At 41.5% G+C, this 24150-nt stretch overlaps 1 protein-coding gene, 1 long non-coding RNA gene and 3 other non-coding genes across 5 annotated transcripts; all 5 read right to left on the bottom strand.

Moving 5' to 3' along the window:
• Window positions 1-1671: 1671 nt before the first annotated feature.
• On the bottom strand, window positions 1672-6332 carry LOC111207804. The gene is made up of 3 exons (XR_007326444.1): window positions 4624-6332; window positions 2201-3577; window positions 1672-2070 (listed from the first exon to the last, which is right to left on the bottom strand). It is a non-coding gene; the product is annotated as an uncharacterized LOC111207804 (long non-coding RNA).
• An 8931-nt stretch (window positions 6333-15263) lies between these two features.
• LOC125590906 lies at window positions 15264-15370 on the bottom strand. Its single transcript, XR_007326908.1, has one exon. It is a non-coding gene; the product is annotated as a small nucleolar RNA R71 (small nucleolar RNA).
• Window positions 15371-17727: 2357 nt separating this feature from the next.
• Window positions 17728-17834, bottom strand: LOC125590908. Its single transcript, XR_007326910.1, has one exon. It is a non-coding gene; the product is annotated as a small nucleolar RNA R71 (small nucleolar RNA).
• Window positions 17835-20194: 2360 nt separating this feature from the next.
• Window positions 20195-20301, bottom strand: LOC125590920. Its single transcript, XR_007326919.1, has one exon. It is a non-coding gene; the product is annotated as a small nucleolar RNA R71 (small nucleolar RNA).
• A 2273-nt stretch (window positions 20302-22574) lies between these two features.
• Window positions 22575-23693, bottom strand: LOC106404140. The gene has a single exon (XM_013844884.2). The coding sequence runs from the start codon at window positions 23691-23693 to the stop codon at window positions 22575-22577; it is 1119 nt and encodes a 372-aa protein (XP_013700338.2).
• Between the last annotated feature and the right edge of the window lie 457 nt (window positions 23694-24150).

The raw sequence follows: 24150 nt of genomic DNA, 5'->3' as shown, positions 1-24150 counted from the left end.
ATTCTAAACTTAATCTAATGGTAATAAGAAAGAGTCCCCGACAACGGCGCCAAATTTGATATCACTCAAATTACCCTAAGGAGTGAATTACTCTCTCAAATAAGAGGTTCAGATGTAGTAATTAGGGATCGAATCCACAGAGACTCTAGGATTACACAATAGATTATGGTCTTGAAATAAATCTAGATCGAATGGTTTATAAGTTTTAAAGCAGTAAATGGATTGGTGAGCAAGTTTATTGCTCGATTGATTGTTTTGAGGTTGTTAACAGTTGGGTAAAGTTGCTAGATTCAGGTATATTCTCTGGTATGATAAGTAAAACTTAATTTGGGTTTTTAGGGTTTTATTGATATAAGTTGTTCCTGAATTCAAACTAAGATATAATCTATTTGATTGTCTAATCTGGATCTCGGATCTCAACTCTCGTATGTTAATCACGTGAAAGTGTCGGTCGATAATTCTTTATGAATATCGATCGATACACCTTTCAAAATATCGATCGACAGTGCTATCGCTGCGTCGATCGATACTTCTTCCAGAAAGCTTTACGGACATGTTTGATTTATATTCTCTAACTCACTAGATCAACTCTCATCTGTATCCAGTCAGTTAGATCATGCTAGTTATTTTTAGGTATTGAGTCAAGCAATGGCTTGATCCCAATTAATCCTAAGATCTAAGTTTAAAGGGTGATCAATCCTAAACTTAGCTTTAAGCACAACTAGATGAATGAACTATATTTCTAAACACCCTAACAATTGTTGTGTCAGTATTACATTTATCAACCCATTTGAGAAACGTAAATCTAACAGTAAGGACTACTCAGACATATTCATGAAACACATAGTTATGATGGTCTGAATAATACTTAGATAAAATAAACAATAAAAGTAAACAGAAATAGTGAAAGCAAAGGAGTTCAAGATCTTCTATGTTTTGCAGTAGATGATATATCTCTCCAATCCTAAGCTCTCCTCTTTCAGAATGATGGCTTCTTGCCTCCTCCCAACTAGGTCTAAAAGGTCTCTAGGCAAGTCTGTCTCAAAAATGGTACAAACCCTAATAAATAGCCTAACAGGCGGCCATGGACTAATGATGTAATTATTGAGACTTTTGTGAAACTTGAAATCTTCTAATTTGTCATTAACTCTCGGGTGGCTTCACTATCGACCGATATGAGGAGCTCAACGTCGGTCGATATTTGGTGATAACTGTCGGTCGATATTGAGTGGTGACCGTCGATCATCTCTTGCTTCCAGCGAAGCTCAAAAGACCTCCAAATAGCTCCAAATACATCATTTCCTTTCAGATAGTACCTGGACCTGTGTGTTACAAAAAAAAAAGGTACTTGGACCTGTAAATACTCTAAATCGACTCTATATAGTAGTAAATATATCTTAAAACACTTATAAACCATGGCTAATAATGGGTAAAATCCATGGTCTATCAGATGATCAGAAGTATGCATAAAAAAACGAAGAGTGAATTGAATCCATATGATCAACACCGGTAAGCGCTCGTGAAGCCTGAGAATTCGGACCAAAAATCGTCGGAGATAGAGCTGCACGAGTTGCCACACGAGTCGATCAACGAGTAATCTTCTTCACAGACACCATCATAGCTTAGAAATCAATGAGTCACGAGCTCGTGCAAGATCAATCAAGCAAAAATCAAGCTCAATAATAGCTCTGATACCATATTACAAACAAGCTTTCTTGGGAGAGAAGAAGTTTGTTATCAAAATATCTCTTGTGTATTAAAATGAGCATTTACAAGTATATATAGTGAGCTATACAATTGGATAAGTAAACCAGCTAACTAGCTAAACCACTAAACCAGAATATATACATCAATAGTATATATAAATACATTATTCTTGCACCAGACCGGAGTCACCAAAAGACACCACTCCAACCAGATGTCCAGAAGTGGCTGTCATTGCTTCTCAGACAAGCTCCAGTCTTGTTGACGCAGTACGAATTTTAGATATAGATAGAACGTCGTTTGCAAGACGAAGACGTGACCACTTTTTCTGCGCGAGTGGATTGTATACAGCAAACCCCAATTTTTCTGCAAGAAACAGTAGCAATAATAAGACACTAACGAACCAATAAGCCACCAGCAGCAATAAGCTCTGATAAAAACTATTAACATCAGGAAAGCAAGTGCTATAAATGATGCATTTCAGAGAAGAGCTTACAGTGGGCTTTCCAAGAACATGGGCATTTTTATTAAATCCAGGAGGTTCATCAGATATGCCACCACCAACGCCTTTTTCTCGTTTCTACCTTTGTTGAAGATAACAGTGAATCCCTCAGCAGAAGAAGGGTCATTGACATCCCATTCTCCAAACTTTGGCACTAGGCGACCCTTGTCCTCGCCCTCCTCCTGCACACAATCCAAAAGTCCAAGAGGATGAATTTGAAAAGGCTAAAACAGTAGCAGCAAAACCCATTAAATTTTTTTTATTTTCTGCTTACTACTACTTCAGTTCACAAACTTAACAACTTTAAACAACTCTCATTATCCAAGGTTTAGTTCCATGATTCAAAAATGGATGTTAAGAGGAAATAAGTATAAGCAAGTTTAAAACTAACAAGTCTATAAACGTATGATACATTATTTAAAGAGAAATTCCGTAGGATAATTTTTTTTTAAGTTTTTGTCACAAAATAGTCTTTAATGAAGAAAATGACCAACATAAATTTTATTAAAGGATAAAAATGTATTTTACCTTATAATTGCACTTATTTAAATTTCAAAAATAAAGAGATATTTTAAATTTCAAAATCAAACTTATTCATGGCGAAATAAGTCCGCACACACTTCTAGATTATTAACAAAGGGAATAGGATAAGAATACAAAAATTCGACGACGATGTGGGGGGGCCAAGACGGGGGAGTCACCTCAGTTGCATCCATAGAAGTCTTTGATCTCTTCAAAGGTGGATCTTCAGTATTTCAAATCTCCTCGGCAGGCTGATAAAGTGGGGCATCAGTAATGAAAGGGACAACAGGGTATTTCCCTTCTTCGGCGATCTTCTCATCAATACTTTGATCCTTCTCAGCGGACCTATTTCTTTTACGTTTCGCCGACTTATTCATCAAGATCGGCTTTGGTGACACCTCCGAAAATGGTACTTTGATAGGGACGGTCGCCTCCATTTGATTCTGATTCTGATTGTCCAGAATTGCCATCGGGTTCTAAGTAGTATCAATATAATCCTCGGCGTATATGCTATAATAATCAAGAACCGCTGTCTTTATTTTCCCATGTTTGCGAAAGGTTCAGATTTCATCTTCATAGCCTTTGGCTTTTCCCATCTGTCCTTTAGACACGGGATGTCAGAAGCCCAGTCGTCCACTGCCGAGGATAAGAAGAAAGTTCAAATAAATAAAAAAATGCGAGAAGTAAAGCAAGTTTGGCAAAATGGAAGATTACCTTTTGCTATACAATTGAGGCTTTGTTGGATCCTTGATCTCCTGTTTTCTGGCCAAGTTTTGTGACTGAGAGTTGAAACTTTGGTCATGTTTTGAAAAAAGTTCTCAGGATAGGCAATGTTGTCAAGATGCCGAACTGCACATTAAAGAAAAAAGATAAACCTTTGTTAGTACAAGAGTTTTCGTCTTATGGTGGACTTTTGTTCGGATTTCTACCAATTTTTGGGATCCATAATACTCGAAGGTAAGTTGGGGTTCCTAAAAAAATTCAGTACATCTTGACATAAAATTAAAACTGCTGCCAATTTTGGGTTTTTGAGAGATGGCATGTCAAGATATTTAGATTCGATTTCATCTTGGCATAGATATATACAACCATCTTCACTGTACTTGAAACAACTCCTCAAATATCCTGACGCCCATGGATACACTGATCGATCCCGTCATCAATTGCGATAAAGCAATGTCTCTTCTTTGGTGGTGAGCTGTGATCAGTCTGGTTATTGGGAACCACAATTTAGCGTCATTATGTAACCATAACTCATATACACAGGCATATCCTATAGGAGGGTTCCACAGACGTTGATTGGATCTAGGAATGATAAACGTGAAGCCAGAATAGACGCTAAGATCATCCAAAAGAAATGTCACACTCATAAAATCCGACCATGTTGGCTCAACATCAGGCCGGTCTTGTCCTTGAACTATATTGATTGTCTGATTTGGTCCTTGGACAGGGCTGGTAGACAAAGCGCCAGTTCCGATGAAGATCGATTGGGTAAAGAAGACGATCCGACAGATATCGAATCTCCTCTTCATTCAAAGAATCAGAATCAACGACTGGACTCTCTTAAGTACGATCATCTTCCGCTGTTTGACCATCTCCATCAGCTCTAAATTCTTCTTCAGCGTGGCGTACCAGCTGCAGCTATTTGAAGTTTAACCCGACAGTATCTCTTAAAGCAAGTTGATGGTTCCTAACTAAATCCCCAGCATGACTAGATCAACAAGAGATATCTTGATATGGGCTAGAAGAAGTAATTATCTATTTTGATTTCCTCAAGCATTGACGGATTGAAGACATGTTTTCAATCAACACAATGCAGATTGGAGAAATTAAACAATTTCACGGTGGCAGATCGGAAAATATAAATATGAAAGAGAGAGAAATTTAGGAGATACCTTTGATCGCGAGTGGAACTTATGAATTGAGGACTTAGCTCATTATTTATAAAAGAATGGCACAAGAAACGAAGAGACAGAACCATTCCCTGATGCGGCGGTACGTTTCCCGCTTTCTTAGGAGCAATTCTTCCACTTCTCGGGACCCGGGATTAGGTATAATCTAATTCGAACCAAATTTTGGTTTGGTTTATAAAAACTGGTTTGCAATTTCCTCATGAGCGCCAAGAAGGAAGCTCAACCTCGTTTGAAAGACAAAATGTCAAGTTCGTACTTTCCAAACCTATTCATATAAATTCGCAGAGTTCGACTTCTCGCAATGACGTAAAGGGACTTATTGTTGGAGATGGATTACATCCTTTGGACAAGGCCCATAAAATAATTGAACTCGACCCACTTTAACCAAAAGACGGGCTAAAGTTATGCCGACTTGGATAAAAAAAAAGGACTTCTACTATACAAAGAGAGGCTGAATATCAAGGAAAGACATTTTCAAACATACACACTTTTCAACAAAAGAATTAGGATTTATTGATCTCCTTGTTCTTGCCGATTTGTCGTAGTTCTCATAAAGTCTTATAGTTCTCCTATAGTCGTCTCTTTTATTATCAATAAACATCTTTCGAATAACTCCCAATAAAAATTTTGCATACTTCCAGTACTTGCCGAATTCCGATAAAAAATGCTGAGGATGAATCCAAGCACCTAGCACTACTGAGGTTGTTGCTTTTGTCGTAAACAAGAGGTAACAAGATACTAGTTTGTATATCTTTTGTCCCATCATTTTGAATCTCTATATGGACTTAAATGACTCAAATTGTAAGAAGAAAGAGAGAGGAGAAAAAAATTTATTGACATTAGATATAAGAGTTTTGGATACAGGATACTGCACAAATATTATGTTTGATTTTTATTTTATTGCCGGCTCTTGCTTTGTTCTCTGGTCGACAAGGGCTGAACAATGTTCCATTTTTTAGGTGCTCGATCGAGGTTGAGAATATTGGTGGAAGTTGCCTACCAGTGTTATTAACGAGGTAAGTTTATGGAATCTTGGCATATTTGTTTTTTGAAATTTTAAATTTATTGATCATGACTCATGTACAAAAGAATATTGATATGATGTATATAACTCTATCTGAGAAAAAGGAGAAAAGGTCCTTCTGAATTGTTAACTTTTCATGTATAGTTAAGTGCCAAGAGATTCAAACCATCGTCTCATCAAATTCTCCAACATATGTCGATCATTATATTTGAGAGAGGAAATCATGTTCCTGAGTGCTTTGCCTATGAGCCTTATCAACTGAAATGTCGTTTGTATGCTATTTTGACGTCTCCTAGCATTACTTTCCCTCCATATAAGATAGATAGTCGTTTGAAAAACCATTCGTATGAGGACTTTATCCACATGGATAAACCTTCCATCATGAATTGTACTCAGCGTGTCATGCCAATCAGGGTTTATACGAAAGCCAAGTAACCTTCCTGCCACTGTATCCCACACTGTATAAGATTACGGACAAGCAAAGAATAATCAAGTGGTCTCGTTCTCTTGCATCTCTTTCTCCACAAAAAACACACTTGTACCACCAGCATTTTTCCAAAATAAAATAATAAATAATAATCTCCTAAAATCTCCTCTTTTTTTACTTTTCAAAAGTCATCTCCAACTCCATAAATCCAATAATAAGATAAACCCTGAAATGTCGATAAAAGCATAAAACCAAAAGTCTAAAAAGAAGAAAATATAATTAAGCACCAATCTGAAATAAATTAGTTATGCTCGTCGGTCTCACCTGAAAGGGGAAAAGAAAGAGGGGTAAGTAACATGAGAGTCACTCAGTGAGGTATGAGATGCTAAACCTGAAGTCGATAGACTTGGACATAGCACACCGAATATAAATAATTTAACTCTAACATGAATTAAGCACGAAACCTAAAGCACCTAGAGAACAAATCATGTTCCTAATCATAGTGTGCTGTAGGATCCTCATGAGATAACCCATAGTAGGGTGTCTGTCCCACGAATGTGCAGTACTGCGTCTTCAACTCGAAATTTTTCCTCTGAATAGTTGGAGGACGAATGGCTGATCTGTTGGGGTAGAACTGATCTGGATGGTTGTAATCAGCCAACGTTCTGGGTCGAGCGGCATCATCTACAGGTAGAGTAGTGCCTGTAGTATCAGTATCAGACTCAGGGATTGCAGCCCCCTGGGCGTCTATCCTCTGACCTGCTGCATTACGCAGATGACCTTCCTGGTCATGCAGGTCTCCCCTCTCATCACGTACAAGTATCAAGGTCGCAACGACTGAAGTATCGATCGTCGTTGGATGGAAGTTGTCGGTCGACGGAAGAAGAGTGTCTTCGGTCGATGGTGATGAGTGAGTGTCGGTCGACGAGTTTGGTGTCGGGGTCGACGGTGGTTGACGAGAGTTATGTTTCCTTGTTGCTTCTGGTACTGCTGGGCATGTACCTGAAAAGACAAGAGAATTTTTTTGTGTCAGAAAGTTGTTTTGAGAAGAAACCTAGATTAAACAAGATTAAATCTATAAGGCGATCAAAGCTCCCTGGCAACGGCGCCAAATTTGATATCATTCAAATTACCCTAAGGAGTGAATTACTCTCTCAAATAAGAGGTTCAGTTGTAGTACCTAGGGATCAAATCCACAGAGAGCTAGGGAACCTAATAAATCTAATCAGATTAGTTAAACTAGGTTGTTTAATGATTTAAATATAAAGTTGCAGGTTTGTGAGCAAGTAATTGGTCGATTAATTGATTGAGGTTTTGGTACTTAAATGGAAATAGTTAGACTTAGGGTTTTTATTCAGGAAATCAGGATTATAATCCTACAGATGCCTAATAAGTTGTATGCATGATATTATAGAGCTCAACACTTAATAACAAACCCTTAGGCTTTCGCTTTCTAGGTTTGTCTATTGACCAGTGTCAATCGATTATTTTATAGGAATATCGATTGATACACTTGTTGAATCGTCAACCGATTATTCGATAGGGATATCGATCGACGCTCTTGGTCAAGCGTTAATGCGCGGATTGAATATGCTCACTAAGCTTCCTAGATCAGCTCTCGCCTATTCTAGCAATCTTAGCTCAGTTAGGATGGATTCATGGTGAGATGCAAGCTGTCGCTTATGTTTACAATTCCTATAGCAAGTTCTAGGTAGGTAATCTAGATACAAGCATTAATGACAATCCTAATGATGAATATCACAACTTAGCAATCTATAGTTGGGGCTAATCTATCATAACCTATTTAAACCCTAAAATCTAACAAGAGAACTACTCAGACATGGCCAAGCAATTCATAACGACAATAAGGTATAAAAACTGCATAGATAAATAGATAGATATTAATGGAGTTCCAATCATAAATCTCTTTGGATCTTCTCTCCAATCTACTAAAAATCCTAGAAAACTTTTGCTGTAAAATCAGTAAAACAAGAAAGCACACTTTGCCTCTAACATGTTGGCAAAGCTTATATAATTAGGTTAAAACTCGTCAGGGGTAATCTTGTTAAATGGTGAAGACTTGGGCTCTAAGTCGGCTTAGACCAAACGGGCTTTCTGCGCGCTTCGGTGTCGATCGATATCACGATGTGAACATCGATCGATTATTCCTCTTCAATGTCGACTGATGGTCAAGCTCGATGGTCACCTCGGGTGCTTACTCCATGTGGGAACCGAAATTCACACGGTCGATTTCCGTTAAATTAGGAAAATTAGGAAAACCCAAATTTTCCAGAGGTCCCGGATATTATGGGAACCGAAATTCGCATTGTCGATTTCCATTTAAAGTAGGAAAGTTAGGAAAACCCTAATTTTCCAAAGGTCCCGGATATCTGATAAACCACACGCCAAGCAATCAGAACACGAAAGTAAAGACGAAAAGAAATAAGAAATCGTAAAAAGAGAGAAAAAAGAAGTCTTATTCCGAATTTGCGTGTGAGCGTTTACAACAAGGTAGGAGCCTTGGCTACATGATATGTTGGCGAGTTCCCTAGTTCTAATAACCTAAGACTGCAGAACCTAGTTGAGTCGTAGCTCGAAATAACAAAAACGGAAAGTTCCCTAAATGCTCTAAGTGCTAAGTTTTCTCTGAAAAAGTTCTCTCTTTTTGCCTCTCGCCTAGGACTCCTTATATACTCCCTCCAAGGTCGGTTTGAGCTTTTCCCTTCCTGCCCTTTAGCCGTCATAACTCGAAAATGGAGATATTCCATTTTCCCCGATATTCACGATTATCCGCGGAAACTTAACATTTATCTGCGGAATTTTGACATTTATCCTTTCTTGCGGACCAAGTATAAACCGCCATAGTATCTATGGGCTTTCCTTAAAAAAATCGTAAGTGGGTTTCTAATCACATTTTAGACCTATTTGGGCCGTCTTTCGATTCGAAACGTTTATCACGATTTTTATCGATAAGAATGAATCCACGATTTTATCATAAAGTTTACATGATAACTCCAATCGACGGGAGAAAGAAATTATATGATTGCAGCACATGGGAGCTAGCATTGAGGAACATACGAGAATGCACGGATTTGGGTCGTACCCATTGATCGATGTCCGAGACAGTTCGATCGCTACGTAGCGACCGGGTCATCCGATTCTCATTGAAGGCAAGGAAAAGGCCACTGAATAGATGCCTCCTCCTCCAGCTAGGAAGGAGATCGTCCTGGCATTGCGTGCTCCTAGCGCTACTTCGGTTGTTCAACCAAAGGGTCGGAAGAGAAAGTGCGTCAGGGGCAACGACGGGGAATCTTCGCAGCAGGAAGGATTGAATCTGGCGTCAGGATTCCGCGAAAAGGTTCGTTCTTCACTTTGGCTTTTTATTCTTAGAGTGTGAGGTCTTGTTTAACCCTGTTTTTCTCCGTATCTCTAATTGTTTTATCTCATCTCGCAGTTTGTGTCGCTGATCGATGGGATGATCAGCGAATGCAGTTTCAAGGTCAGTCGTCTTGCGAGAGATTTAACAGAGATGCAGGGCAAATTGTCTGAATCTGAAGCCATGCTGAATGCTATCAAGGATTTTCATTCCGCGAAGGTGTCTAAGCTCGAGGTTCAGATTGGGGAGCTCGAGAGGGACCTTGGGAAGACGGCGAGTTCTTTGCTTAAGGAGAAAAAGGACAGAAAGACCAAGTCCTCGGAGGTACGTCGACTTCAGCGTCGGATCGAAAGTGGTGAAGGGTCGACGAACCGTGGAGTCGAGGAGGCCAAGGATGTGCTCCGCGTGGAGTTCCAGACCCGTTTGGCGAAGATCTCCGATTTCCTAGGCTCCCTCGAGTGCATTCGCAGCAGGGATTTGGCCCTGGCGACTGTCGATGGTGGGATGGCTGTGGTTCAGGCTCTCCAGGGTGAAACCCCTTCGTCCTTACAGGCTGAGGATGCCAGATTGTCCGCTTGCAAGGGAGATCTGGCAGCCGTGGATGGGAGTTTCAAATTTATCTTGGCTGACCTATAGTCCGCGTGTTTCCTTCCGACTTGTTTAGAAGGCCCAGAGGGGCAAGATCTTGTGGTCGGGGAGAACGGAGGCGGTGCGGTCCCGAGCTTGGACGAAGCGATGGGTGAAGGGGAGGTTTCGATTCCAGATGACGATCAAGGTTACGATCTCGCTTGAGAAATTTTCTATATGTTATGAATTAATACTTGCTCCGGCCTTGAATGGCCGTGTTTATGTTTTGGGACTGGCCGTTTGTGGCTTTGAGTCCCCGCCGCATTGCGGCTTTTTATGAATGGATATTCAGTTTGCGTTTATGTGAGTAAGTGGATGGTGCAGAAGGAAGCTTATGAGTTGTCATCTCATGTCTTTCTCCCAAGTGGAATGCTATATTCGTGGTCCGTTTCGAGAATTTTCCGCAAAGTCCTAATTTCGTTGGATTTCTAAGGACGTTGAATATAAGCATAGAGGCATGCTTTAGGATCTCGTATCTTTTGATATCATACCTTGAGATGTTAAAGACCAGTGTGCTGGGTTTAGGGCAAGACCTAGGTTTACTTCTGGCTTTAAGGGGTGCAATGAATAATTCGACTTACGTATCTTGTTACAGTTTCGACCTGATTCCATACCGATTTAAAGTCCGCGATAGGTTTTCGGCTTATACGACTTGTCTGGTTGGAATCGAGCATCTCTCCAAGGACAATTTTTAAGTCTCCTGGAAGTGCTGACCAAAATTTTGGATTTCTTTTATAGCGCTATTATCCTTGTGTCGGATGTATAAGAGTCATCTTTGTGAGATGGCTTAGTCTGTTTAGGATGTTGGGAGTTCGATGTGATCAGCAACGAACTTGGTGGTAGACTCTACCGTTTGGATCTTCGCGAAGAATATGTGTTTGAGAAGATGCTAATGCGTATGATAGTTCCTTTCTTTCATTTTTGAGACTAGGATTTCGTTTATGCGATGTCTGGCGGGAAATAGTTTCTTAGGCATTTTTGCGACGTCTCGCAATGCCACAGGTTGATTTTTCCATAGTGACTGGTGAATTTGCGAGTTCTTTTAGGACTCGAATATAGTTTGTGGATCAAAGATGATCATGCAGTTTTGTGATATTGTTGCGTTAGAAAAGTTTCGAAAATATCGAGTGCTATGTCAGATGTTTTGAACTTGGGAGTATACGAGTATACATACCCGCTCCCCCCCTTTTTTAGAAAGAGGGACAGCTGAATTTGTCTTTCAACAAACTGCCTACGTACCCCTTTCGGAGATCAAGCGTCTCGTAGTTCAGTGGTTGCGAAGTGATTTGTGTAGTTATAGTATTTTTTGAGATGCATTGCATTCCAAGTTCATGGAATTTTTACGCCTTGCATGTTGGCTATCTCGTAGGAACCTGGTCGGACGAGTTTTATGATCTTGTAGGGTCCTTCCCAGTTTGCTCCTAGTTTTCCCGCGTTTCGTTTAGCGGTGTTTTGGAAGACTTTGCGCAGAACTAAGTCTCATTCGTTGAATCGGCGATTTCGAATGTTGGAGTTATAGTATTTTGTGGCTGTGTATTGAAAATTTGAATTCGGACGAGCGCTCGATCCTGGTTTACGTCGATGAGGTCGAGATTGTCTAGGAGCATGGCGTTGTTGAGCTCTTCTCGTCCAGGCAGTCATCTTCTTTGAACCCCGGGAAATTCGACTTCCGCGGGAATCATGCATTCTGTCCCGTATACGAGGGCAAAAGGCGTTTCTCGCGTTGCTCGTCTTGGGGTCGTGCAATGTGACCAGAGGACTCCCTCAAGGTCCTCCGCCCACCTGCCTTTTTTAGCGTCTAGGCATTTCTTAAGTCCGTCTAGAACGGTCTTATTGATTGTCTTGGCTTGACCGTTGCATTGTGGATTTCTGGGAGTTGATTTGTTTAATCGTATCTTCCATTTTTCGCAAAATGCTTCGAACCGGGTGGAGATGAACTGTGATCCGTTGTCAGTCATGATCTCGTAAGGAACTCCATGTCTACAGATAATGTTTTTCAATACAATTTTTTTGACCCGGATATCTTGTATACTTGCGTATGATTCTGCCTGCACCCACTTTGAGAAGAAATCAGTGAGGACTAAGAGAAAACACTTTCACTTTGAATTGTGAAGGGGTCTGACGATGTCCATGGCCCAGCGCATGAAGGGATATGGCGATGTGATGGAAGAAAGAACTTCTGCTGGTTGTCAGATGGTCGGAGTATGCCTTTGGCATTTATCGTATTTTCGTGCGAATTTCTCATAATCTCCGATCATCGTTGGCCAGTAGTATCCGTGGCGTTTGATTTTCACTGCGAGTGACCTTCCACCGGAATGGTTTCCGCATGATCCAGAATGGACTTCTTCCATTACTTTTCTCGCCTTTTCTCCTTCCAAACAAGTCATGAGCGGTCCAGAAAATTTCCACTTGTAAATTTTCCCGTCGACCGTCACGTAACGCGCGGCTTGGGTTCGGATTTTGCGGGCTGTCCATTTTTCGGAGGGTAATTTTCCGTTAATGATGTAGGCTCGAATCGTTTCTATACATGGCGTATCACAGCCGTAGTCGGATTGTTCTGATCTCTCTTCTGGTTGTACCGCGATCTCCTCTACATCGTCGTCTTGATCCCCGATGAGGTTGATAATCACTGGTGGTCCGATACTTGGGTGTTCGATGAATTCAACCGGAATTACTCTCTTAAGACCTGGGTACGAACTTGACGCCAGGGCCGCGAGAGCATCGGCTTGGACGTTTTCGGAGCGGGGAATTCGCGTGAGAGCGAAACAGTCGAAATCTTGAGCTAGGTTTCAGACCAGTTTGAGATATGCATCCATTCTTTCATCCCTTGCTTCGTATTCTCCGCTATATTGACTTGCGACTAGCTGAGAATCACAGTAGGCGTGGATGTTGCATATCTTCAATCCATGAGCTAATCGTAGCCCTGCAATGAGCGCTTCGTATTCGGCCTCGTTGACGCGTGGAATTTTAGCCTAAACGATTGTTCTAGGATTTCGTTGGTCGGTGACGTGAGGCGAATTCCGATGCCCGATCCATGCTTAGATGAAGATCCGTCAACGTGAAGGACCCACGTTGAATTTGGTTTCTTGTTAGTCATGGTTCCCGTCGGTAGCTCTACCAAAAAGTCTGCGAGTACTTGGGATTTTTCACTCGTTCTTGGTCGGTATTCTATGTCGTACTCACTTAACTCGACTGCCCATTTGGCTAGTCTTCCCGACTGGCTCAGACTATGCAAAATCGTCCGCAGAGGGAAGGTCGTGAGGATGACGATCGTGTGGTGATATATGGTGTTTTTGGCATTTTATATATATGTTTCTAATTGGTTTTCAAGTCTTTATCGAGTCTTCCTAGTCTTTTCCGAGTCATTACAGGTCTGGAGTTGCATTGGATGGAAGATAAACCAGTTGGAGGAAAAGAAGAGAAAAATGGTGCAATTTGGAGTTTTTCACGCAGAGCAGTCATGCGGAGCAGTCTGGCGTGTCTGTTCCAGCGACAGAGATTTTTAAGGAAGTTTTCAAATATTTCGGAATTTTACCTAGGGTTCCCCCTTTTTCTCATGCAGCCGCCAGAGACCTGCAATATATATTTTCTTATTATTCTAGACATTCTACGTTACTTTAGAGATATTTTAGAGAGAGAAAACTTGTACTCTTGTTAAGGGAGAAGAATCTCTACATCCTTTGAAGAAGATTTCTAAACCCTCTTTGCTTTTTATTATTGATTCAGACATGTGTTTCTTCATCTGTTATCTCTATGTTTTCTCTGTCCATGGCTGAGTAATCCATTTGCTTAGTCTAGGGTGTTAGGGTGTTAGATCCGTGAGTTAAACATAGATAAGTGAATCCGTTGATTGTCTTCATTCATAACTGTTCTTAATACTTGCATTAAACTAACCGCTTAATGTTAGATCCTAGGTTTAACCTGTTCATTAACCGTGTAATAGGTTGCTAGATCTGTTATGAATGAGCATCGCATCCCTAGTCAGCCAGAGTAGATATTAGGGTGTATTGTGAACATATCGGACTTGATCTCTAAAGCTTGCTAGCGCGTCTTGATCCAAACGAGAGTTTAGGCATCAAGACCGACTTGCAAAGGAATCAATACCACGAGAGTGGGTTGATTCAACCTTAGTGATCCGAGTTCTAGACTTACCCTTAATTGAACTTGAATAATTGTTTGGCTCACACTTGTTTAACACCCGATCAAACCACCCTAGGCTAGCATTCTTAATCATCTGAAAAACCTTAAATCAATCTCTTACTTGCTTGTTACAAAATCAACTAAAACCCTCATATTGTTTTAGCTTGATATTGATCCTATAGAAATAAAATGTAATAATTGGTCTCTGTGGATTCGATCCTAAAGTGCTACATCGACATACCATCCGATTGTGGTAGTGTGTACATAAGGTTAATTGGTGTGCGTATACACGTAATATCAATTTGGCGCCGTTGTCGGGGACCATCTTTTTACCTTTATTTTTTGGTTATTTATTTAGTCTAAGACCTCTAACTTGCTCTATCCTATTTGTTGCAGCTAATTTTCCAGGTGCATGACCAGTAGACATACTCGGAGAAATCACAAGGAGAATTGGTTACACTTACCAACCAGGAGCTAGCAAGGTTAGAAAGAACAAATCGTCAACAACCAAGGCAAATCGACACCACTATGGGTGATCACGCCAATCAGGATGATCTCACTGCTGCAATGGCACTCATGCAGCAGTAGATGCAACAATTGCAGCAGACCATTCAAGCGCAGGAACAAGCTGCTCAGCAGCAGCAGGAACAGCAGGCACATACTGTTCCGATCGGGAGGAGAAACCTTCCTTTTAACATCCCTACCACGCGCTCTGCCATAGTTCCCCCACCCTGCACCAGGCAGGACTTCGAGATCAAGCCTGCTTTGATCGGTCTAGTACAGAGAAAGGTGTTCTCTGGTCTCTCTACAGAAATTCCAATGGAGCATATTGAGAGCTTCGAAATGTCTGCAGTTTTACTCGCGCGAATGGTGTTCCACCAGACTACATCAAGTGCACGTTGTTCCCATTCTCTCTTGATGGAAGAGCTGCATGGTGGTTGAACTCTCTCCCTACCGGCTCTCTCACTTCATGGGAACAGGTCCGATCAGTGTTCCTCAAGCATTTCTACTCTAAGGTGAGAACAACTGCATTGAAGAACAAGATCACCTCCTTCAGACAGCTCACTGATGAGCCTTTCTGCGACGCATGGGAGCGCTTCAATGACTATCGCAGAGAATGTCCTCACCATGGATTTGATGATGACTACCTCTTGGAAATTTTCTATGATGGAGTTGACTGGGAATTTCAGAGTGCTATGAACTCTGCAAGCAACGGAGACTTCATGACTCAGAACACTGATGGAGCGTTTGAGCTAATTGAGAACATGGCTTCTACCTCAGCCAATAAGAACGAGGAGAGCGATCGCTCCCAGAAAGGGAACAGTTCCGACACCCAGAAGATAGATGAGCTGACTGCGAAGGTTGATCATCTACTGAAAAATAACCAAGGGCACGTCTTCAGCATGGAGCCGATTTTTGAACAGCAGTCAGTGGGGTTCTGGTAAGGGTGTGTTATCCTAGTTTTACTGCTTATATGGTTCAGAGATCGTGTTTAAAGTATGGTTGCTGAGAATAGGAGAGTTCCCACACTTTCAAACCTTTCTCCATGTTCTTAATACTTGACATTGTTTGAGGACAAACAAGGATCTAAGTCTCGGGGAATTGATATATGGTGTTTTTGGCATCTTGTATATATGTTTTCTAATTGGTTTTCAAGTCTTTATCGAGTCTTCCTAGTCCTTTTCGAGTCATTACATGTCTGGAGTTGCATTGGATGAGATATAAACCAGTTGGAGGAAAGGAGGAGAAAAATAGTACAATTTGGAGTTTTTCACACAGAGCAGTCGTGCGGAGCAGTCTGGCGTGTTTGTTCTAGCGACAGAGATTTTTAAGAAAGTTTCCAAATATTTCGGGATTTTACCTAGGGCTTCCCCTTTTTTCTCATGCAGCCGCCAGAGACCTGCAATATATATTTTCTTATTATTCTAGACATTCTACGTTACTTTAGAGAGATTTTAGAGAGAGAAAACTTGTACTCTTGTTAAGGGAGAAGAATCTCTACATCATTTGGAGAAGATTTCTAAACCCTCTTTGCTTTTTATTATTGATTCAGACATGTTTTTTTCATCTGTTATCTCTATGTTTTCTCTGTCCATGGCTGAGTAATCCACTTGCTTAGTCTAGGGTGTTAGGGTGTTAGATCCGTGAGTTAAACATAGATAAGTGAATCCATTGATTGTCTTCATTCATAACTGTTCTTAATACTTGCATTAAACTGGCCACTTAATGTTAGATCCTAGGTTTAACCTGTTCATTAACCGTGTAAGAGGTTGCTAGATCTGTTATGAATGAGCATTGCATCCCTAGTCAACGAGAGTAGATATTAGGGTGTATTGTGAACATATCGGACTTGATCTCTAAAGCTTGCTAGCGCTTCTTGATCCAAACGAGAGGTTAGGCATCAAGTCCGACTTGCAAAGGAATCAATACCACGAGAGTGGGTTGATTCAACCTGAGTGATCCGAGTTCTGGACTTACTCTTAATTGAACTTGAATATTTGGCTCACACTTGTTTAACACCCGATCAAACCACCCTAGGCTAGCATTCTTAATCATCTGAAAAACCTTAAATCAATCTCTTACTCGCTTGTTACGAAATCAACTATAAAACCCTCATATTGTTTTAGCTTGATATTGATCCTATAGAAATAAAGTGTAATAATTGGTCTTTGTGGATTCGATCCTAAAGTGCTACATCGACATACCCTTCGATTGTGGTAGTGTGTACATCAGGTTAATTGGTGTGCATATACACGTAATATCAATTTGGCGCCGTTGTCGGGGACCATCTTTTTACCTTTATTTTTTGTTTTTTATTTAGTCTAAGACCTCTAACTTGCTCTATCCTATTTGTTGCATCTAATTTTCCAGGTGCATGACCAGTAGACATACTCGGAGAAATCACAAGGAGAATTGGTTACACTTACCAACCAGGAGCTAGCAAGGTTAAAAAGAACAAATCGTCAACAACCAAGGCAAATCGACACCACTATGGGTGATCACGCCAATCAGGATGATCTCACTGCTGCAATGGCACTCATGCAGCAGTAGATGCAACAATTGCAGCAGACCATTCAAGCACAAGAAGAAGCTGCTCAGCAGCAGCAGGAACAGCAGGCACATACTGTTCCGATCGGGAGGAGAAACCTTCCTTTTAACATCCCTACCACGCGCTCTGCCATAGTTCCCCCACCCTGCACCAAGCAGGACTTCGAGATCAAGCCTGCTTTGATCGGTCTAGTACAGAGAAAGGTGTTCTCTGGTCTCTCTACAGAAATTCCAATGGAGCATGTTGAGAGCTTCGAAAAAGTCTGCAGTTTTACTCGCGCGAATGGTGTTCCACCAGACTACATCAAGTGCACGTTGTTCCCATTCTCTCTTGATGGAAGAGCTGCACGGTGGTTGAACTCTCTGCCTACCGGCTCTGTCACTTCATGGGAACAGGTCCTTTCAGCGCTCGTCAACCATTTATACACTAAGGCGAGAACAGCTGCATTGAGGAACAAGATCACCTCCTTCAGACAGCTCACTGATGAGCCTTTCTGCGACGTATGGGAGCGCTTCAATGACTATCGCAGAGAATGTCCTCACCATGGATTTGATGATGACTACCTCTTGGAAATTTTCTATGATGGAGTTGACTGGGAATTTCAGAGTGCTATGAACTCTGCCAGCAACGGAGACTTCATGACTCAGACCACTGATGGAGCGTTTGAGCTAATTGAGAAAATGGCTAATACCTCAGCCAATAAGAACAAGGAGAGCGATCGCTCCAAGAAAGAGAACAGTTCCGACACACAGAAGATAGATTAGCTGACTGCGAAGGTTGATCAGCTACTGAAAAATAACCAAGGGCACGTCTTTAGCATGGAACCGATTTTTGAACAGCAGTCAGTGGGGTTCCGGTAAGGGTGTGTTATCCTAGTTTTACTGCTTGTATGGTTCAGAGATTCGTGGTTAAAGTATGGTTGCTGAGAATAGGAGAGTTCCCACACTTTCAAACCTTTCTCCCTGTTCTTAATACTTGACATTGTTTGAGGACAAACAAGGATCTAAGTCTGGGGGAATTGATATATGGTGTTTTTGGCATCTTGTATATATGTTTTCTAATTGGTTTTCAAGTCTTTATCGAGTCTTCCTAGTCCTTTTCGAGTCATTACAGGTCTGGAGTTCCATTCGATGGGAGATAAACCAGTTGGAGAAAAAGAAGAGAAAAATAGTGCAATTTGGAGTTTTTCACGGACAGCAGTCATGCGGAGCAGTCTGGCGTGCATGTTCCAGCGACAGCGATTTTAAGGAAGTTTTCAAATATTTCGGGATTTTACCTAGGGCTTACCCCTTTTTCTCATGTAGCCGCCAGAGACCTGCAATATATATTTTCTTATTATTCTAGACATTCTACGTTACTTTAGTGAGATTTTAGAGAGAAAACTTGTACTCTTGTTAAGGGAGAAGAATCTCTACATCCTTTGGAGAAGATTTCTAAACCCTCTTTGCTTTTTATTATTGATTCAGACATGTTTTCTTTATCTGTTATCTCTATGTTTTCTCTGTCCATGGCTGAGTAATCCACTTGCTTAGTCTAAGGTGTTAGAATGTTAGATCCGTGAGTTAAACATAGATAAGTGAATCCTTTGAATGTCTTCATTCATAACTATTCTTAATACTTGCATTAAACTGGCCGCTTAATGTTAGATCCTAGGTTTAACCTGTTCATTAACCGTGTAATAGGTTGCTAGATCTGTTATGAATGAGCATTGCATCCCTAGTCAGCCAGAGTAGATATTAGGGTGTATTGTGAACATATCGGACTTGATCTCCAAAGCTTGCTAGCGCGTCTTGATCCAAACGAGAGTTTAGGCATCAAGACCGACTTGCAAAGGAATCAATACCACGAGAGTGGGTTGATTCAACCTGAGTGATCCGAGTTCTGGACTTACTCTTAATTGAACTTGAATAATTGTTTGGCTCACACTTGTTTAACACCCGATCAAACCACCCTAGGCTAGCATTCTTAATCATCTGAAAAACCTTAAATCAATCTCTTACATGCTTGTTACGAAATAACCTTTAAAACCCTCATATTGTTTTAGCTTGATATTGATCCTATATAAATAAAGTGTAATCATTGGTCTCTGTGGATTCGATCCTAAAGTGCTACATCGACATACAATTCGATTGTGGTAGTGTGCACATTAGGTTAATTGGTGTGCGTATACACGTAATATCAATTTGGCGCCGTTGCCGGGGACCATCTTTTTCCCTTTCTTTTTCGGTTATTTATTTAGTCTAAGACCTCTAACTTGCTCTATCCTATTTGTTGCAGCTAATTTTCCAGGTGCATGACAAGTAGACATAGTCGGAGAAATCACAGGGAGACTTGGTTACACTTACCAACCAGGAGCTGGCAAGGTTAGAAAGAACAAATCGTCAACAACCAAGGCAAATCGACACCACTATGGGTGATCACGCCAATCAGGATGATCTCACTGCTGCAATGGCACTCATGCTGCAGCAGACGCAACAGTTGCAGCAGACCATTTAAGCGCAGGAACAAGCTGCTCAGCAGCAGCAGGAACAGCAGGCACATACTGTTCCGATCGGAAGGAGAAACCTTCCTTTTAACATCCCTACTACGCGCTCTGCTATTGTTCCCCCACCCTGCACCAGGCAGGACTTCGAGATCAAGCCTGCTTTGATCGGTCTAGTACAGAGAAAGGTGTTCTCTGGTCTCTATACAGAAATTCCAATGGAGCATGTTGAGAGCTTCGAAAAAGTCTGCAGTTTTACTCGCGCGAATGGTGTTCCACCAGACTACATCAAGTGCACGTTGTTCCCATTCTCTCTTGATGGAAGAGCTGCACGGTGGTTGAACTCTCTCCCTACCGGCTCTGTCACTTCATGGGAACAGGTCCTTTCAGCGTTCCTCAACCATTTATACTCTAAGGCGAGAACAGGTGCATTGAGGAACAAAATCACCTCCTTCAGACAGCTCACTGATGAGCCTTTCTGCGACGTATGGGAGCGCTTCAATGACTATCGCAGAGAATGTCCTCACCGTGGATTTGATGATGACTACCTCTTGGAAATTTTCTATGATGGAGTTGATTGGGAATTTCAGAGTGCTATGAACTCTGCCAGCAACGGAGACTTCATGACTCAGACCACTGATGGAGCGTTTGAGCTAATTGAGAAAATGGCTACTACCTCAGCCAATAAGAACAAGGAGAGCGATCGCTCCAAGAAAGAGAACAGTTCCGACACCCAGAAGATAGATGAGCTGACTGCGAAGGTTGATCAGCTACTGAAAAATAACCAAGGGCACGTCTTCAGCATGGAGCCGATTTTTGAACAGCAGTCAGTGGGGTTCCGGTAAGGGTGTGTTATCCTAGTTTTACTGCTTGTATGGTTCGGAGATTCGTGGTTAAAGTATGGTTGCTGAGAATAGGAGAGTTCCCACACTTTCAAACATTTGTCCATGTTCTTAATACTTGACATTGTTTGAGGACAAACAAGGATCTAAGTCTGGGGGAATTGATATATGGTGTTTTTGGCATCTTGTATATATGTTTTCTAATTGGTTTTCAAGTCTTTATCGAGTCTTCCTAGTCCTTTTCGAGTCATTACAGGTTTGGAGTTCCATTCGATGGGAGATAAACCAGTTGGAGAAAAAGAAGAGAAAAAGAGTGCAATTTGGAGTTTTTTCACGGAGAGCAATCATGCGGAGCAGTCTGGCGTGCATGTTCCAGCGACATCGATTTTAAGGAAGTTTTCAAATATTTCGGGATTTTACCTAGGGCTTACCCCCTTTTCTCATGTAGCCGCCAGAGACCTGCAATATATATTTTCTTATTATTCTAGACATTCTATGTTACTTTAGAGAGATTTTAGAGAGAAAACTTGTACTCTAGTTAGGGGAGAAGAATCTCTACATCCTTTGGAGAAGATTTCTAAACCCTCTTTGCTTTTTATTATTGATTCAGACTTGTTTTCTTCATCTGTTATCTCTATGTTTTCTCTGTCCATGGCTGAGTAATCCACTTGCTTAGTGTAAGGTGTTAGAGTGTTAGATCCGTGAGTTAAACATAGATAAGTGAATCCATTGATTGTCTTCATTCATAACTGTTCTTAATACTTGCATTAAAATGGCCGCTTAATGTTAGATCCTAGGTTTAACCTGTTCATTAACCGTGTAATAGGTTGCTAGATCTGTTATGAATGAGCATTGCATCCCTAGTCAGCCAGAGTAGATATTAGGGTGTATTGTGAACATATCGGACTTGATCTCTAAAGCTTGCTAGCGCGTCTTGATCCAAACGAAAGTTTAGGCATCAAGACCGACTTGCAAAGGAATCAATACCATGTGAGTGGGTTGATTCAACCTGAGTGATCCGAGTTCTGGACTTACTCTTAATTGAACTTGAATAATTGTTTGGCTCACACTTGCTTAACACCCGATCAAACCACCCTAGGCTAGCATTCTTAATCATCTGAAAAACCTTAAATCAATCTCTTACTTGCTTGTTATGAAATCAACTTTAAAACCCTCATATTGTTTTAGATTGATATTGATCCTATAGAAATAAAGTGTAATCATTGGTCTCTGTGGATTCGATCCTAAAGTGCTACATCAACATACCATTCGATTGTGGTAGTGTGCACATTAGGTTAATTGGTGTGCGTATACACGTAATATCATGTGGGATTGGAAATACGGTCTGAGCTTTCGTGCCGACGTTACAACCGTGTATGCTAATTTTTCCATTTGCGGATACCATGACTCAGCATCTAGCAAAGTTTTGCTTACGTAAAAGGTGGGTTTCTGTTCGCCGCGCTCTTCTCTGATCAGGACACCGCTTACAGCCGTTACTGATACTGCAATATATAAGAACAAGGGTTCTCCTTCGACGGGTTTTGCTAGAACCGGAGGAGTGGCCAAGTAGCGTTTTAGCTGTTGAAAAGCGTTTTCGCACTCTTCTGACCACTCGAATTTTTGGTTCCCCCGTAGGATATCGTAGAAAGGTAAGCATTTGTCCATTGATCGTGAATCGGTTAAGTGATGCGACTCTCCAAGTTAATCTCGGTACTTCCCGCTTGTTTTTGGGTGAAGCCATCTCGATCAGTGCATCGATCTGTTTTGGATTAGCTTCGGCGAATCTGCATTTTCCCGACGCTACGGCGAATCTGCATTTTCTGGGTTAAGCTTCATGTTGTGCAAGTTTAGTCGCGCGAAACATTTCTCAAGATGAGACACGTGATCTTCCTCATGGAGGGATTTGACAAGCATGTCGTCGATATAGACCTCCCTAGTTTTACTGAGTTGCTCGGAGAACATCCGGTTAACGAGTCGTTGATAAGTTGCAGCAAGTTCCGTGATCTGTAATAAATGCAGTTTTTTCACTATCGTCAGGGTTCATCATAATTTGATTGTAACTCGAGAAAGCATCCATGAAGGATAAGAGTTCGTTTCCCACTGTTGCTTCGACCAATCGATCGATGTGTGGTAAGGGGAAGCTATCTTTTGGACAGGCTTTTTCGAGGTCAGTGAAGTCAACACAGACTCGCCATTTTCCGTTTTTCTTCTTGACCACTACAGGGTTGGCAAGCCAGTCTGGGTACCTCACTTCTGTTATCGATCCGACTTTAAGAATTTTTTCGACTTCGTCGTTGACCGCAGTAGCGCCCTCGGGTCCCAACTTTCGTCTTTTCTGTTTGACTGGTTTGAAGGTTGGATCGATATTCAGCTCGTGGCAGGTTATGTTGATGTCAATCCCTGGCATGTCTTCCGCAGCCCAGGCGAATGCGTGGAGATTCTTTTTTAGACAAGCTATGAGCTTAGTCCTTAAAGGTTCATGGAGGTTGGCTCCGATCTCGATGCATCGTTCGGGGAATGCTTCGTCAAGACATACTGATATTACGGGTTTGCAGTTTGGCTCGCGCTTTTCTTCTAGAATCTCGACTTTCCGCAATTTCCAGAAGAGTTCTGCCGATTCTTGTTCTTGGGCTTTTTTGTCGGAGGCTAACTTGAGGCAAAGATGGTACGTTGATTGAATTGCCTGCATAAGATTCAACCACGGCGTGCCCATGATTACGTTGTATGACGCAGGTCTGTCGGCAACTAGGAACTCTGTGATTTTTTCCGTAGTTCCAGCTTTGACTATGAGGTTAATTGACCCGAGAGCCAAAGTGGTCTCCCCTGAGAGTCCTACTAGCGGGCTAGGGTTTTCCGCGATTTCGGACGGGTCAATCTTCATCCTTTCGAGGGTGCTTTTGAAAATAATATTTGCCAAGCTTCCAGTATCGATTAGGATTCTCGCGACGTCGATATTCTGGATCGTCAACTCGATGACAAGGAGGTCGTTGCGAGGTTTGGTCTGGTTGACCGTTGCTCTCCCCTTAAAATAGATGACGTCCGTGTCGGTCGAGTCTCGTATGTTCTTTCCATCGTTAATCGTCATATCTGATTGGGCGTTTTGCGGCTGAGAGTTAGATTGATTCGTACCCCCCCCCCTCCTTCTAGCGCCAAACTGTGGGAACCAAAATTGGCACTGTCGATTTCAGTTTAAATTAGGAAAGTTAGGAATTAAAGGCGAAAAGAAATAAGAAATCGTAAAAAAAGGTGAAAAGAAGTCTCATTCCGAATTTGCGTATGAGCGTTTACAACAAGGTAGGAGCCTTGTCTGCAAGAGCTGTGGGTGAGTTCCCTATTTCTAATAACCTAAGACTGCAGAACCTAGTTGAGTCGCAGCTCGAAATAACAAAAACAGAAAGTTGCCTAAATGCTCTAAGTGCTAAGTTTGCTCTGAAAAAGTTCTCTCTTTTTGCCTCTCGCCTAGGACTCCTTATATACTCCCTCCAAGGTCGGTTTGAGCTTTTCCCTTCCTGCCCTTAAGCCGTCATAACTCTAAAATGGAG

The sequence above is a fragment of the Brassica napus genome, chromosome C7 (genome assembly GCF_020379485.1).
Source record: "Brassica napus cultivar Da-Ae chromosome C7, Da-Ae, whole genome shotgun sequence".
Lineage (NCBI taxonomy): Eukaryota > Viridiplantae > Streptophyta > Magnoliopsida > Brassicales > Brassicaceae > Brassica > Brassica napus.
The sequence above is the reverse complement of the archived record's forward strand: the minus strand, read 5'-3'. Positions and strand labels throughout refer to the sequence as shown.

Bases quoted from the DNA above. Each gene is read 5' to 3' on its own strand.
- LOC106404140 (XM_013844884.2), bottom strand. From the start codon at position 23,693: ATGACGATTAACGATGGAAAGAACATACGAGACTCGACCGACACGGAC.